The sequence below is a fragment of the Dunckerocampus dactyliophorus genome, chromosome 8 (genome assembly GCF_027744805.1).
Source record: "Dunckerocampus dactyliophorus isolate RoL2022-P2 chromosome 8, RoL_Ddac_1.1, whole genome shotgun sequence".
NCBI classification, from domain to species: Eukaryota; Metazoa; Chordata; class Actinopteri; order Syngnathiformes; family Syngnathidae; genus Dunckerocampus; species Dunckerocampus dactyliophorus.
Genome location: NC_072826.1, coordinates 18026832 through 18044782, shown reverse-complemented (window position 1 = coordinate 18044782; position 17951 = coordinate 18026832). Strand labels below are relative to the sequence as shown.

The following is a 17951-nucleotide window of genomic DNA, read 5'->3' as shown; positions in this document are numbered from 1 at the left end:
GACAGAGGAAGAGGGCATTGAGGAATTTAATGCACTGATTTGAGTGTATGAAGATGTTTGCTCAGGCTATGTCCACATGAATGCAGATATTATAAATATAATACATATATATATAATATATAAAGTCACATTTTTATATGCACTTCCGCCTTTCATCCACATGCAATCGTTTTGTCCTGAAAAACTGAGCTTTTGGAAAACTCTGGCCTGAGTGGAGATTTTCGAAAACTCCGTCTTGAGCGTTTGTGTGTGGAGGGGTAAAATGGGAGATTTGTGGTTTGTGTCATAAGGTGTAGATAACATAAGATAACGTTATCTCATCTTTTTAAATGATATTTAACAGCAGAAGAAGACAAATTAAGTTATTGACTTACGGGTGTCTGTTTCATGCTGTGCAGCAGTTAAGAAACATAATGTTTACTGGGCTCCTTGTAAGTGTGTACCGATTTTTAAAGATGATGTACGTGGCAGTGTATATCTTATATCACTATATTGATGAACAGAGGCGTTATAATGTGCGACCAAGTGAGCTGTGGTAGCTTTTTTAGGCTTCTGATTGGACAAAATGCGTGTGACGGCCGGTTAATGTCTGTGTCTGTCTGGACAGACATTTTATTTTATTTTATTTTATTTTATTTTATTTTATTTTATTTTATTTTACTTTATTTTATTTTATTTTATTTTATTTTATTTTATTTTATTTTATTTATATTTTTTATTAGTATTTATTTATTTTTATTTGATTAATAAAGAACAAAAATTTAAAAAACAAAAACAGCTCAGCTTCACCCTAGTCCAGCTCCACAACACCTGAAGAGACAGAAAACCTCACAAAACAACCAAAAAGTGAAGACACACAAAATAATAATAGTTAAAATAGTTAATAGTTAAAATACGACTTTTTTTTTAAACACTGGAGTTTAGGAAATGTGCTCGTCTAACGTAATAGATGTCATATATCACATACAACAATGTAACATTAAGGTGTGCAACAGGAGGACACAGTTGCAACACTAGCATAGCTACGTGATGCTAAAGTGCTAAAATCGCACTCACATTTTAACAGCAACTTTATGCGAAGTTAGCCTATTCACTGAATCAAAACAAAATAATTAAAACTTTCAGCTCCCACGTCCCACAATAGTTGGCAGAGCTCCAGGATTGACTTTAAGACGTGTAGTGAAGTCTGTCCTCTGTGAAGTGGTGGACACACCTACCAAGGGGCAGGTCAGAGGTGGTATCATGTCCATGTAGAAGTGAGGTTTTCCTTTGCAACTTCAAAAGCGAGCATTTGGGTACCACTCATCACACGAGTGGAGCAAACAAGTGAGGGAGATTATGGATTTTTCTCAGGATTGGTGCTCATAAACAGGCTCTAGGGACACACATTACTGTGTGAACATCATTACAAAGGCACTTATGCATAATAATAGCATTAAAAATGATATGAAAAAGAACTGCCGGTTTTAGGTAGGTAGGTCATATCAGCAGATCCATGCCTGTGATATTTAGAAATACAGAAATAGAAATTCTGTCCACATAGAGGGTTTCAGGTGGTATCTGTACGTTTCTCGTCAGTGCTCGAGCCGCAGTAACTTTGATCAGATTTCCCCTCGCTGCTAATGAGTCAAAATGGACTCGGTTGTCTGACCGTCTTTGTTGTCTCCATATAGGAGGAGTTGAAGCACTTTTTTTAAAGCCTTTAAAGAAAACAGGTGAGTCACCAGGTTCAGAGGAAGCCTGTGAACTCACAACAACGTTGGCGATCAACCACGCGTTGAAGTGGCTGACTTAAAGTGGCCCTGCAACATCAAATTCAAGACTCTAAAAATATCACGCAAAACAATAGAAGGGCCACTGATGGCAGTGGTCGGATGTTTGAAGGATACTTTTCCTGTCCTGACAATTCAAGAAAAATATATAAAGCTGGATTGACATTTTTAATCTTTCATTCTTCAGTTACTGAGCAGGATGGTATGTTTGCAGAGTTCTCATCTGCGAGCAAAAGAAAAGCAGCAAAAACCTGAGGTAGCTCTAGTAAACCACCTGACCTTGGACTGATTGAGATTTTTATAAGCATCATTCAGAACTTCAGAACGCTAACAAACAGGGGAGAAAAATGGAGAACTCCTGTATTCTCCGATTTAGCTGTTGACCGCGTTAAGGAGATGAGTTTTATCCAATTGGAAACTGAGGGCACTAAGCAGCAAAGTGGAGTTGCCGCATTGAACGCATCATTCAGAACTAGACATGCTAACAAACAACAACAATGGAGAACGAGGGTTTTCTGTAGTTACTTCTCTGCATGTAGCTGTTGGTAAAGAGACGAATTTCAACCAAGATGAGACTGAGGGCAGCAGGCAGCAAAGTGGAGACTGTGGCGTGTAATACTGCAGTGTCCAGAGCTACGGCATAGCAACAAAGTAAGATATGTCACCCATACGGTAGAAACAAGAAACAATGACCGTGTGGTTTCTTATTTTGCTAACGGAAAATCAAGTACATGATTTATGTTCACGCCCTTCGGACTGGCTGACAGATGTTGTCGCGGTAAGTGGTTGCCAACATAACCGAAACTGAAATTAGCTGTTGCTTGGATACTTACTTGTGACTTCTGCGAGAGACATAAGGAGAACGGGCGCTAACAAAGGCCTTTTTAACCTCAGTTTGTTGACACATGTCAACATAAACAGACCAAGTTTTCATAGAAATGACACCTTGGGTGTTCAAATTTTATGTCAACCAAAGCGGTCGACCATGTAGCTCGACGCCGACTTAAGCAGCCACTTTTCAGTAATAAGAAGAACATGGTGGTTGATAGGTTTGTCACCATAGACAAGTTGTCGACAGAAGCAGGGCCGACTTGAGCGGGTTCCACTGTAGAGGCGAGTCGGTGCCGTGCAGTGGAAAACAGCCAAATTTTTATTATTTTTACCAGCAGGCAATCCTTAGCAGTCTTGCTCTGAGAAAGAGAAATTACATGTGAAACTCGGAGTGATGACATCAGGTGACAGTTAGTCAAAGTTGACAAGCCAACAGGCCCAAATCCGGCCTTATGCCCAATTAGATCCATTATTGTGTCCTAATAAAGTAGCAATGTTGTAGCATGAAACAAAAACACCCAATGCAAGTTGGTCCTCCTCCTTTCTCGCTCTCTTATAGCTGCCATCCACCCCTTGGTCACTCTTTTAAGTGATTGCTACATTTCATCTGATGGGGAATCAGCCGTCAGCCCGCTGAGGTATCATTATGCAAATCGTGAGCAATTCAATTTCAGTTGGTCGGAGGAGAAGGAGGAGGGCAATTTCTAATTAGGGTGAGGCGCGGCACTCAAGATGGAGAGAAAGATGTGTGATAGAAAGAAAGCATGGGTAGACGAGGGAAGAAGATGAAATATCCAACTGCAGTACAAGAAGTGCCGTCGCTTCATACTTACAGTAAGGGTCCTGTATTTTACTATTTTCTTTTAGCAAGGCCCTCCTGGGAACACGCCATTTTGTGTGTTTGTAGCTTTAATGCTAATGAGCTGTGTACCTCAGTCTTTGATTGACACTGTACCATTGCAACGTAATATTATCACATACAACAACGTATCATTAAGGAGGACACAAACGTTAGCAACACTGTCGTAGCTATGTGAGCTAAAGTGCTAACGTTACACCCACATTTTAACAGCAACGTCATGCTAGGTTAGCCTTTCTGCTGAACAGAAACATACTCATCAAACTTACAGCTCCCATCTGTAGCTGACTGACAGATACAGTAGTTGACAGACTGACAGATAGACTGGATTTTAAGATATGTGGCGAAGCCTGCTTTTTTTTTTTTAAGAAAGCTTTATAAACTGAATGAGGGTTGCTTGTGTTTATAAACAGTTATTTTTTATAACTGTGCATGAGGGTGCGTGGCGCACATGCACAGTTTGCACACACGGTATATAAGAACATGTGTGGGCGTATGAATAATATACACAGGGCCATACATTCACAGTCATGGAGGAAAGGAGAGGATTGAGCTGAGATCAGCGGCTTGCAGTGAAACATTCTGTCAGCACAGCCCGCCGCTGCTCACAATTGGACTTTTTAATTCAAAGCGGCGCAACAATGCTCTGTGAAACCAAATCAAGTGCATGTAGTCAGCACATCAGCTTTTCTTCTTCTTCTCTCCTCCTACTTTTTGTTATCTTCATCTCTACTTGCCTCCTGCCAGTCTCTGCTCTCTATGCTCCTATTTTTCTTTGTCCCACATTATATTAAAGGAAATATGTAGAAGTTTTCGTTAAAAACAGTAATGGGAACAATAGGACCTCTTTCATTGTCATGGCAACCCCCAATCATCCACTTGTGTGGGCTCCAATAGGGTCTCCAAACTTAGGTACGAGGTGCAAAATGGGTCATTGGTAATTTTTGGGTTGCACTTGGGTTGCACTTGGTAAAGGGTTTTTTGATTTATGTTCATCAAGACTAATTTGGGTCTTCTGCTTGGGAAAACCTGCTTATTCTCTGGCAGATCAGGTGTGTTAGCTTAAAAGTACATTTTAAAAATATATGGATTATTTCTTCATATTATTTTTTTGCTATACTTTTGTTGTGTATTTAAAAATGATATTTACATGTTATATATTTCATATGTTTCAGCTTTACTTTTATGAAAACCTACCAATAGCTAGCATGCAATTAAGGCACAGCCAATTATTACATACGTAGCCATTTTTATTTTTTTGTCAGAGCTTTACTACACAGACGACAAAGTAGCCGTGAGAGAATTATATTTTCCCCCCGTTATCGCTTTCCTTCATGCTAAAAAGCAGCATGACGCTATACAGATGGTGTGTGTGATGTGTGAAAGGATACAAGATAACATATAGAGTCACAAGATTTCCTATTTAATCAGTCAATTTCTCTAAGATTCATTTCCTCCAGATGTTGCAGGTGGTTAAAAAAAGAAAAAAAAGACAAGAAAAGGTTACTCTATGATCTGAATGGAAGCCTGGAAGCCATCTGTTGTCTATTTGCAACAAACGCCAGCTAGCCAGAGAATGAGGTTTGTATCTGTGCTCTGCAAGTTGTTGTTTGCTGGTCGTGTTGTCATCGTCAAAAAAACCACCTTGTAAAAGCAAATGAGGGGTTCTCAAACCAGGACATGAGTGGAGACTGAAAAGTCTATTTTCTTCAGACAGTGTCAGAAGAACATGTAAATCAGATGAGGCGGACACCATGATGAGCACAGGGACAAAATCAATCCTGGCTCGTTTTGTTGAAAAATTGAAAAGTGTTGAAAAAAAAAACTTTTCACTGCAGCTCCAGCTCCTGGATCTGGTGTGTTACTGTCGCACTTGACGCTGATCCAAGTGGACCGTAAATGAGCAGAACGTCAAAAATAATAATCTGACGTTTGCACATTAATGCACGCTACAAACTTTGGTAGAAATCTCTTGTTTTTGCATGTAGATGCCTCCTTTTCGTGGGATTTTCATTCCTGGACCAGCAGCTAATGGTGAAAATGTGTAATTGAGATGCCCATGACCAAGTCTTTTTTTGACTCTCTGTGTTTTATGCGGAAAAAAAACTGTATACAAAACTTGCGGCGCTGTAAACGCAGAATTACCAATGCACAAGGAGCCACTGCAGTCTCACAGTTCCAAACTTTTTACTTTATATCCTTTATAGCAGCCTCTACCAAATAAAAGCACTTTTTACCCTCATAAAAAAACGAGGTATACCTGTAATTACTGCAGCTTGTGGATACTATAGTTCATACGTATATATTAGCCTCTTTGAAGTCAAATGCTAACCAACTGTGTCACCTACTGATGCACATATGCGTTTAATGTACAGTACTAAAGATGGTCTTACTTAGTTACTTCCACTGTGTTGTGGGTCCTTTTTTAAAGCCCGCCTCTGTTCAAACTGCCTAGCTTCTTTCTCTATAATAGTCCTTTTCAACTTTGAGTACAAAAAAATAGTGCATCTTCTGTTTAAAACATGCTATTAAAGTGAATCATTGTCTGATATGGACAATTAGATTGCTGCAGATGTTGCATAATGCCATTATAACAGGCAAACTGACAGGCTAATGGGTTTTGTCATTAAAAATAGCAGCGATGGAACAATGTGTTATATTCTTGAGCTGCATTGTTGAGTGCATACTGTATGTACAGAGTGGGCGGCCATCTCCATCATGCACACACATTAGTGTTCATGTATACAATAGTGGAGTGATAGGATTTCCCCCGTAAGCCCGTCTAGGCTGCACATTCCTCTCATCAGTGCAATGTGATGTGTGCGAGCCTTTTGGCTAAGCCGGCAAGAATGTTGACTAAAAGAAACACATGTGTTGCATTAACTCCAGATCTGCGTACATAGTATAACAGCAAACAGCTAAGGTTACAGGTAACTATATCCTCGCAGCTGTGCCTCTGACTTTACAGTCAAGGCAAAGCCATTGTTGGAATAGCACGCGTGTGTTACACTGTGCCACTTTGGGAGTGATAGATCATACAGTCACAGGAAACAATGTGTTCTGAAGGGTAATTCTACTTAAGTTCACATACAGTAAGTGTTATAGCCGGAAATTGAATTTACAGTCGTCCTCCGCCACTTTGCGGTGCGAATGTCGCTCCCTCACTCTATTTTTCAAAAATGAATGAATTAATAAATGACCACTGTTTTGTGGTTGCAATATATTGTTATATATTGTTATATTTTTTAATTGTGCTTTTCGTAAAAGCAAAGTTAAAATCTCTTGTTCTCATAGACCCGTTCTCGTTTATCATCTTGTCGTAAAGAAAGAATAATAGGAGAGTAAAGGTAAAGGGGTGCTATTTCATGTCTACAAGACTCTAATAAATACCTTAATTAGAAAGTCATTAACAGGTGTTCTATGCTCTAACTACGAAAATACTGTATTCCATTCATTAATATTAAATCCTATTTCGATAAATTCACTCATCGGCTGAAACCAATTAACGGCGATAAACGAGGGACGACTGTACTTAGAAGTTGTGTAAAATTTCCACCTTTTGTACGAAATCCTACTAAATCTTTTTGACTTTGACTTTTTGATTTTGTTGGTTAAACCCAAGGAAATGTCAGTAGGCACTGCATCAACTTGATATATTTCTATTTAACTAACAACATACGGGATTTTTGAAAGGAGCGGTAACTTTTCTGCATATTTGCACATTAATTATAGATGTTTGCAATCATTTATATGTGTTACATGACATTCTGTCATGTTCAAGCATTGTTTAGAGTCAAGCAGTCTTATCTTTTAATGTAAATGCATCGTTTCTAAGTTTCTAAGCTTTTTGCAGAGCGGATAAAGCGGTCAGCGTTTTGAGGGTACTGCCAGCACTCCTAATGAGTCCGTCAGGGCTAGTTAGCGCAGCCTGGCCGTCTCGTGTCCCCTCTGGCCTGCAGACAGCTGTTATTAGCTGGTAATGCTACTGTAAGCCACAGGGCCAGATTAGCATGCCAGCCAAAATATCAAATATTCACTTACGTGTCGCCTGTGTCGCTGGGTAACAGACACCAGTCCTGGTAAGGTTTGCACCGCAACTTCTGCTTCTTTAGTCTGCACAGGCATCGCACATTTGACTGTCTGTGATGCTCCATTAGCTCAGCATCCTCTTAATATTCTGCTAAGAGTTTATATAGCATGTTTCTTTCCCATTATCGTCCATGCGTGGTATGGAAAATAAGCGTTTGCATACATTGCTTGTGGGTTTTTGCTTGCATGGTAATTGCGTGATAATCACTAGGCAGGGCCCATAAACACAATCTGTTTATAGCACTTGTAATATATACAGTAAGTGAGGCTGCTTATGCTCACGCTGCACAAAGACATGGAAGGCAGGGGCAGGTTTTTGTATGGTTTTTCTCACTTAATTGTGTAATTATGTAAGCATTTCTCACTACAAAGTACTTTGACGCAAGCGTGTGTGTCAGGATCTTGAAGTATTATTTTTCCTATTATGATTTATTTCATTGTTATTGCACTGGTGATGTAATGCTGCTGCTTTTCCTGCAGACTGGAAAAGCCCCAAAATATGTCAGTCTTTGATGACTTTTCAACTGAACTGATTTTAGAACCTCACTTCCTGACAGCTACGGGCTAGCGACTAATGCTAGTAACCATGGTTTTTAGCTTCCTCGCTAGCTTGTCCATAAAACGAGATAATTTCGAACTTGTCTTTCCCTAGATGTTAGCAACAGCTGAATGATTTATTTTTTGCTTTAAATCCACATTCTTTATGCACAAAAGCAAAAATACTTACAACTTTTCTGTGTGGTTTTCTCTTTCAGAGCAGATACGGTGGTACAGATCGAGGTGTGAGGCTCTACAGTTCTCTGCCCATGCGCCCCAACCCCGACGGCAAGAGACTGCCATCTTCTGGGGTAAGGCCTCTCCCTATTACAGTGTGGCCCGCCACAAATAAATTTGAACCGCCACAAATACCTGTTTGCCCTCGCTCATAAACATATAAACAATTATAACTCATTTGGTCTGCCAGGGAATAGGAAGACAGAGCAGGAAGGATTGTTGTTGCCAACTTTGCAACTTTGTTGCTTGTTTAGTGAGTGATCAGACCCCTTAGATACTCTTGTCCAAAAAAAAAGCGACTAGCAACAAATCGAGAGAAGAGTCTTTTGGCGACTCTGCCATGAAAGCACGTATCATTCTTCTCAAGCATTTTTTTTTTCCAAGGGACAGAAGAAATGATTTGTAGTTCTAAACATTTGTTTTTGCAATTGTGTTATGGCCAATTATGCAAATTTGACGATTATGTTATTACTCTCCCCCGCAACTCACCACAGCCACAACTACATTGCAGTCCTGTGAGAAACACTGTATTATATGTGTATTCGAGCAGGTTTTTTAAATGTTATTATATCATGGCAGTGCCGGTCATATGCTGTTGTGGGCCGTTTGTGGTCCATGGGCTGCAGGTTGCCTACCACTACTCTCCTGACCTAATTCATGGCGTAAAAGAAGCAAAATATTGCTTTAACCTTCCTGAACCTTCACCCATATGAACTTCCCTTACTGAGGGGCCTTCTTAGTGCCCCTTTTGCCGAAAAAAAAAAAAACATCACTAGCCACAACAAGGCTTCCAATAAAGCAGCCATCTTGGCTTTTGTGTGAGAGATGCATGCATGGCTTGCTTTGTTTGTGCACACACACACACACACACACACACTGTATATTTTTTTGTGTAGCAGCTGTTTTTGAGGGCACCAAAGTCAAAATAATTTCATTGCAACATTTTTCCAACAGTTGAAGTTAGCGATGCTGCTCTTGCAATACTGTGACTTTGACAAAAGTGCTGCAACACTACTTTCTGCTAAAAAATGACATAACTCTATTTGCCTCCCCTCTTAAATAAAGAAATCATAATTAGAATCGAGCTCGCCTTGCTTTTTTACGCAACAAAGGGGAGACAATGGGAGGAACAATCAAAGCAAAAAAAAAAAAAAGAAATTAATTTAATCTCGCCACCTCTTTTTTTCATGTTGCTTTTTGAATTATCTCCTGGCTGCTTCAGGCCTCAGCAAGGAAGAGGAGGAGGGCTGGGCTATGACAGAGTGGGACAAAGCAAAAGCTCTATAATACTGTTAGTGCCAACCTCTTGATTTAATTTTAATTACAAAATGAATTGTATTGATGTCTGATGTCCTAAATTATTTATGAAGATAGAGAGTGCTAACAAAGCATTTCCAAGAAACCCAACCACTATTTCCAAAGCGAATCTTGTTAATGTCGTTCGGAACCCGGCGAGAGACGCTTATAAATCACGGGAATGAGTTCCTCGTCAAAGACATGCATGAAGTCATAAAGATTTACAGTATATCCACTTCTATCTGACCCTCTCTGGTGCTGCGTGTAAATCTAAGCTCAGAAATTTGGTGCAACAGCAAAGAGCTCTTGCTCTTATCCAAATTTTGTGCACAGAAAAATAAGACATTAAATCACATGTGTCAATGGAGGGCTGAGACACCGCAGCTTTTCTCTCCAAACAGTAGGTGATTTAATTGATGAACTCCTTCCCTCAAATTGAAGGAGGTGTTGATCACCTGCTTTAGTGACCGGCTGGAAAGAAAATGTGCAGTGCCTCGGCCCCCCATGACGCGAGTTTGACCCTCCTGCATTAAATGCTTGCTTTTGTTTCTGCAGTGAACCTCCAAAGTCCAATTTTGGAGTTCAACCAAAGATTTTCTGGAAAAATGTGTCTCAAATGTCAAACAATCAATTGCATACACAAACTGGAGGGGCAGGTCCAAAAGCGGGACACATTCTGGGTTGGTTTCATTGTTTTGAAAGGCATCTTCCTTTTTGCCTGTTCCGCAATGCACAGAAATAAGTGAACTGTAGAAGTTTGTGGTCCTATTCAGTGGAATTTTGATTCATGAATTAATTGAATGAAAAATGCTCCTCATCATTTCCCGAGGATAGGGGCCCTATCAGATATCGGTAAGAAAGCCAATATCAAGCATCTCTGTATTTGACGTTGTTTTTTGTTTTATTATACATGCACTTCTTTGCACACTTGCATGACATACTTTGCACGTTACATTGTTTCCTATAAGAAAAATACTGTTAAAAGGAGACCAATATGGAATTTAACCAGCGTCTCCACTATGCGTCTATTATCATAGCCTGTCCTGAGTAAAGTGTCAGCTTGCATGGACGCAAAAATGGAGAGGAGAATGCAAGCACTTAACATGCAGGAGGAAACCAGACGTTTTTCTATTGCACTTATCAGGCGCTGCAGCGAGAGCAAAGTGTCAAGGTGCAGTAGGTGCCTGCACCACCACCACCACCCACTCATCCTCCCCCTGCTTTCCTTCCCCTTTTTTGTATCCCTCCTCCCCCCGATCTCAATCTCTGTCCACAACCACCACCACCACCAAGCACCAGTAGCAGTCACCAGTTCAGTTAAAAGTAGGCTTGGCACTTCCGCCGCAGCCGCCTCTTCTGTTACTCAAACCTCCAACTCCAACACCTCCTCATTTCCTGTCAAGGTGCACAAGACCACCTCTCCACCCCCACCGAGATGCATATGAATTGCTTTGGATGGTTGTTTGTGATTTAGTCATACATGCAAGAATAACTGCATACCTTTGGGTTGGTGTTTGGATTTAGAAACACTTTTTTCCATAGGAAATCATTTAAAACTATCACCGACTCAACACCTTTATTAACTCCTCAGGCTTGTTTAATTAACATTTTAACATTCTGTACAGCCGCACAATATCAAGTGTAAAATCAGTAAAGGTGCCCTATTATGCACATGTGACTTTTTAATGATGTTCCCAGAGCCTGTTTAAAGTGGCCATAACACCAAAAAAAGTTTGAAATAAACAATAACAAAATAAGCACTCACTTAAAAAACATTATAAAACATTTTTGTCGTACTGCTGTCATAGATAAATAAACAAATTTGAAACAGGAGTGAAACGAAGGTGATTTTGATACACACCCAAGCGAATATCCTGAACTGACACCATCTTGTTTGTGACATCACTGCCAGACTATATGAACTCATAGCAAGGCCATGGAAGTGGCATATTCACAACAATAACACAGTAATAGCATTCACTGATATTGTGTTGTGATAACTATGATACAACACGCACAAAAACGTGGCCACAAGTATGTTTTTTGACTGCCAGTATGTGACGCTGACAGCTGCAAAATAAAAGACCAGTTAGCCATGTTATTTTTCATGGCAGAAATAACAAGATCAACCTGTTTTGGTGTCTTTTTAGGTTACCAAGTGGACGAAAAGTATTTCTTTTTTCATTTTTTTGCTCCAATTTTGAAATATGAAGGTTGATGAATAAAAAACAATAACAAAAAACAAAAAAAAACAGGCTTTGCTACACATCTTAAAATAATACAGTCTGGGGCTTGGCCAACTGTCCATCAGTCACCTATAGATATGGGAGCTGTAAGTTCAGTCTTTCCCATACATTCATTTATTTGTAGCGGCCCTCCACAAGTACATTTGGACCACCAGAAATATATTTTTTTTAAATAACAATTAAAAAAAAAAAAAGACAAATACCATTTTTTATGACTTAGTGTATTTATTTATTAACTTATTTATTTAACTTTTTTCAACAACATCAGAATAGCAGAACACGAACCGAGAACATTGCAAAACTTAAAAAAAAAACATTTTAACTTTAAAAACGTTAAAATTTAATGGCAAAGTTGCTGAAAGCACTGCCGACATTTTATTTACAAAGCACATCTCCACTCAGTGTGCTCATTTGTCATTAAATACAGGTGTCATTTTTTCATAGAACACTAGAACAAAAATACTAAGAGATGAAGCAAATATTCTTGGTGGACTACTCTGCATCAGCTGCTAGCTTACGAGCCACCTGTTATAGACCCCTGTGATAGCACCACTGTCTAAAGCTGTACTCGGTGCGTGTTTCTGTTGCACAACTTTGACACACAACTAGTGTTTTGAAGATAATCCGTAAGTATTATAATGATAAGTGACACTTTAAAAAAGTAAGTTGTGATGGTGATCCATGATCGATGTATCCCATGAACGTAATAGCTAGTTGTAGCTCCGAACTAGCTAGATGCCACGAGCCAGGCATCTAAACCAAAATGTGATTCCGGTGCATGCTTATCAAAATAAAGCGCAGTGAAACATTTTTATGATATTTGAAATAATTTTCAAAGTAATTGTGGTGACTATGAGCGCAAATATAAAGTTATTTACTTTATGTATCTATATAGCATATATATCGATTCATACAATATGTTACTTAAAATTGTTTTCAAGTTTGAAAAAAGAAAAACAAATGTTTCAGGTGTGGCGGCTTTTATTTTGTAGTGGAGAAATGCGTATATGTGAAAAGTGGATAAAGTGCACAATGCCGCTTGTTGGAGACACACACTCATGGACAAACACAGCTCATTAGCATTAAAGCGACAGACACATAAAACAGTGTGTTCTCAGTAGGGCTTACTAAAGCACTTTAAAACAAATCTAGATTCAAGCATCGAGGCTGACACACTTCCAATACACTATTGTGGGACGTCTCATACTTTTTAAAATGGTAAAAAAAAAAAAAAAAAAAAAAAACATTTAAATGTGGGACCTTTAAAGCTTGTTGTTGTTTGGGTTTTAGCTGCCTTGACAGTGATACGTCGTGGGGTGAAGGTTCACAATGTGCGATAGCGTGATGAGATGATGGGATCATCTAAGGATTTATATTCCCCTGTCCCAGTCTCCTTGCATTGGATCATACATGTCCTTCTTTCCTCCCTCTCCAAGATGATTTGGAGCCTTGCATAGTCAATTATGTTGAGAGAGAGAGAGAGAGAGACTTAGGGCAACGTATTCCATATTTTGGTGGGATATTAATATTGCATGAGAGCTGTTCTGTAGCGAATATTTAAGAGAGAGCCTATTAAGGAAGCAGAATCTTGTCACACACACACACACACACACACGCGCGCACACACACACACTGTACGTATATCCCAGCATGAGCAGGTTGTTCTAATTCATGTTTTCCAGATGATTTTCTTATGTGAAAATAAAGATGTGCCTCAATTTCATGTTAAATGTTGGTTTGTGTTGACATGACTCACGTCAAACCACTCAGCAAGCATGTTTGATGTCTGATGCTAAGAATGGAATATTTCAGGCAGGCAACTGTATAAACAAACAAAGCAAAGACAATTCCTGGTGTTAAAAAAAAACCAAACAAATTGTGATCAATCTAAGCAGGGATGAGCTGATGAGCTGATTAATCTTCCATGTCTGCACGATGCATATGTGTCAACAGTGACAGGCTGACGAGGTCTTTTCAGGCGCTAAGTGGCGCGGATATGGACGCTCAGTGATTGACATCTCATTTCATTCCATCAGAGACTGTCATGGTAATTAAGTCATCACCAAAACTTGCAGCTTTTCTGTGTAAACATGCAATACTCTAATCACCAGCATCATATTGGTAAAAAGTAATGTACTGTATATCATCACCCTCCCGGGACTGAAACTTCAACTTAATTTGTCAAGAGGAGTGGACCACAATCTCTCCTGGAATGTGTGAAGGCCTGGTGACCAAGTACAAGAAAAGTCTCACTTGTGTGCTTGCCCATCTCCACAAAATACTAAGTCACGTTTTACTTGGGGATGAAATACTTATTCCACTTGATCTAATACAAATTAATTTAAGATAGATATGCTCCATGTTGGCTCTCTTACCGATAACCAATATACCGATATTGTCCAGCAATTCATTTCCGATACCGATATAGGCAGCGGCTCTTCCCTCAAACTCATGTCAGGTGACATCTCGTGTAATGAATGAACACGTTATGCTTCTTTTACTGTGATACCAGTGGATGCATTTCATAAATCAACACTATTTGTGCAAAATAAGACAAATACTGCAATGTGCAATGCAAGTTAGAGAAATATTTGTATATATTTTGAACATTTCTCATCAACACAGCTATTAAAAAATCATGACCAATAGCCAGCTAAAATAAAATGTTCTCCTACTATAAACAAGTAAGACAGGTTAGTGTTAATAAATTCCCAGATATGAATCCATTTAAAGAATGCTGTCAGCCTGCAATTTGGAGAGCTGCACATTTCTGTGTGGCACAAACATCCGCTTAAGAACGTCATGTGGAAAGTATGAAACACTGGACTAATACAATCAGTGAAATTATAAATTAGGCTCATCATGGTATGCATAAAGTAAACATATTAGATTAGAAGTATTGATGGAAGACGCCTCACATAACCAGCACTTTCATTACAAATTGCATATTTACAATCCAAAGGCAAAAACTTGGAATTTGTTCCACACTGCGGACATACTGAGCTAGCAAGCTTATTGCTGTGTGGAGCACATTATCGTTAATATGCTGATATCGTTATGTGCAGAAAAAAACGATATGAACTTATATTTACGGGCGTCACAAAAATGTGATGATTGTTTAAAAAAAAGCAAAGCCATATCGTGGGAAGAGAGAAGCCAGAAGTCTATCAGACTGTGAGCTATGGCATCGCTACTGTGAATGATAATACACGTAATATGGAAGTGGCAATATGCAAGGCACGATTGGAACTGCACATTAAGTGCTTTACGCACACTATAAACCTTGCAATCCAAGGTTCAACAGCTGCCGTGGTGTTAATGTCCAAGCAGAAGCTGTAATTCTACTGTACACATTTGATCAAATTTAAGATTTGTCAGATTAAGACAGGCAGGGTAGGATTTACCATTAGGCAAACATAGGCAATTGCCTGGGGCCCCGAGATTTGCAGGGGCCTCCAAATGTCTCATACACACTGATTATTGATTTTTTATAATTATTTCTGTTGTAGTCTTAATTGACACTCTTAAAACTAGATCAAAATGCGTAATCTGTCATGAGCGCTTCGACTGCTCCCCCATCCCTTCCCATGCAATGGGCGATTCCATGTTACTGCGCATGTGCAGACTTGATTCCGGAAGACGGGAGTGAAACAAACTTGTTGGAGCAGTTTGGAGAAAACTGATGCGGAGTTACCCCAGTGGAGGGGAGAAGAGGAGAGAGCAAGAGCAAAGCAGTTTTTTTAATCAAAACTACCAAAGGCAGATACCCAGAGGCTCTTGACAGCATTACAGCCAAGAACAATGCAGTAGTTTTAGGGATGAATCTGAGGCCCTGAGATCTTTCTTTTGGCAAGTTGAAAAAAAATTGCATCCTCACTGTGCTGGATTTGTAAACAGTTCCATGGAATGGAATGAATTGCTGAGTGAAAACGATGTAATGCACAAGGCACACATACGTGACACACCTAACCATAGAAGAAGAAAAGACGCATGCGCATAAGTCGTTTTCCACTTTTCAAGGCTCATCTACACTTACAAGAAGTGGAATTACTTCGAGTCATTGTGGAGTATAAGACAACAAAATATCAGGAGAATGTCGACTGGGGTGTGTCATGTCAGCGGAAATATTCACATATGTTGGCGTGCCGCCGAAACTCACTTCTGGTCACGGGGTGGCGACGGGCTGGTGATGTCATCATTTCTGTAAAACAGCGGTTCAGATGATAGTTCAGATTATTTGGATTATATTTGTTAAATGAGGTGTGTCTTCTGCAGAAAAAAAATTAATATTTTCTGAGAAAGAAAAATATATTTTTTACCAAAAATCTGTGATCCAGTGTACTTGTTTGTCATTGGACAGTAAAGGTATACATATGACACATTTTCCGAACTTAAAGAGATGTTTAGAAAGATCTTTTATTCTATGCATATTTAGATTATGTTATTTGGAGGTGAAATGGAAATTCCATGGTTGTAATTGTTACATTATTGAGGTATAGTGATAATAAAATTAATCATGGATAGCGTTTGGTGCACACTGTACAAGCAGCCGAAATGAGTTTCCTCCGTAGGGTGGCTGGACTTACCCTAGCATACAACAGAGGGCCGAGACACTGCAGGTTTTCTCTCCAACTAGTTTCTCCATCAGGTGATTTAATTGGTGAGCTCTTTCCCTCAAATTGAAGGAGGTGTTGACCATTAACATTATCTGCTTTAGTGACCGTCTGGAAAGAAAACTGGCAGTGTCTCAACCCTCCATGGCACGAGTTTGACAACCCGGCTCTCGGAGGTAGGGTGAGGAGCTTGGTCATCCGGGAGGAGCTCAGAGTAGAGCCACTGCTCCTTCGCACTGAGAGGAGCCAGTTTGTGTGGCATCTAGTCTGCATACCTCCTGGACACCTCCCTGGTGAGGTTTTCCGGGCAAGCCTAAATGATTGCAAAATATGCACACAATTTCTGCACCACAGATAATATTGATGAAGTACAGAAACTTCTGGAAATCCTATAAATATAGTTACCTTTGATGTATTTTTCAGTGAGTGCAAGGTTTCATTTGCCACCATTGTACAGTTATCTTTTTACATGTTTTTTTTTTTGTGGCGGTGATTGAGCGCTGCAAAAAATAAGAACGTTTTGAGTGCACCTCGACTTTAAATTTTGACTCCCTTGTCAGGTTTTTAGTCAGTAGGTTTGGAGAATGTGTCACATGTTATTCCTGTGGACTGAAGCTTTGAAGATACTACTACAATTCAGAAAACAGGGTAATTATAGACAAACTGTATCTTTCTCACTGGAATTTTACACCACAAACATGCGGAGGACCTATTCCTTTATGGTCTTTTCCCTAACAGGCACTGGCGAAAAAAGCCCCAAGAGCTTGGCCTGAAGCCGAAACATTCAGTTAGCGGCGGGCCCGGGAGGCTACATGCTGAGCCCGACACTGAACAAGTGCCTGGTGACCTCACAGGACCAGCTGGGGCTTGAAGAAGTATTTAGAAGGCCGATTCTCCACAGTAATGTCATTGGCCATGCCACAAATAGTCTGGATTAGGGTCCAACATGTAGCAAATGTGTGCAAAAAAGAAACTCAAAACAGCATGGATGAAGGGAGGGAGGAGGAACATACACACACGCACACACACGCACACACACGCACACACACACGCACACTGCCTGCTGTATCAATGCAGTTCTCTGAAATTCAAATGGCAAGAAGCGAGGGTGGGGGAGCCAAAGATGATGAAAAAAGAGAAAGAAACCTCTAGGTTGGAGGGGTGGGTCCTTCCTGAGAAAGAAAGCTGCCATCTACTGTATGTATTAGTGCTCTGTAAATATTACATGAGCTCTGCATTCGCTCACTTGTTTGCCATTACTTCCACTGGATGGGTATATTATTTTAGAAACCATGCCTTGTTTATGGAGAGGCATGACCTACTTCCACACACTCCTCTCGCTCTCTCTCTCTCTCTCTCTCTCTCTCTCTCTCTCTCTACCTCTCTCTCTTTCTCTTTCTCATTCGCTGGTCTTCTTCTTCAGTCTGTGAAATCTCAACCGGTCGTCCCCGCTGAACAATTACAAGGCAGA

At 39.8% G+C, this 17951-nt stretch overlaps 1 protein-coding gene across 2 annotated transcripts in view; it reads left to right on the top strand.

The window, feature by feature from the left end:
* The window catches only part of tox2 (TOX high mobility group box family member 2), a 125967-nt gene that overhangs the window by 26169 nt on the left and 81847 nt on the right, over positions 1-17951 (top strand). For both annotated transcript variants that reach the window (XM_054783491.1, XM_054783490.1), the window contains exon 2: positions 8307-8399. In XM_054783491.1, the coding sequence (XP_054639466.1) occupies positions 8307-8399 (93 nt within the window). The remainder of the gene's footprint in view (positions 1-8306; positions 8400-17951) is intronic.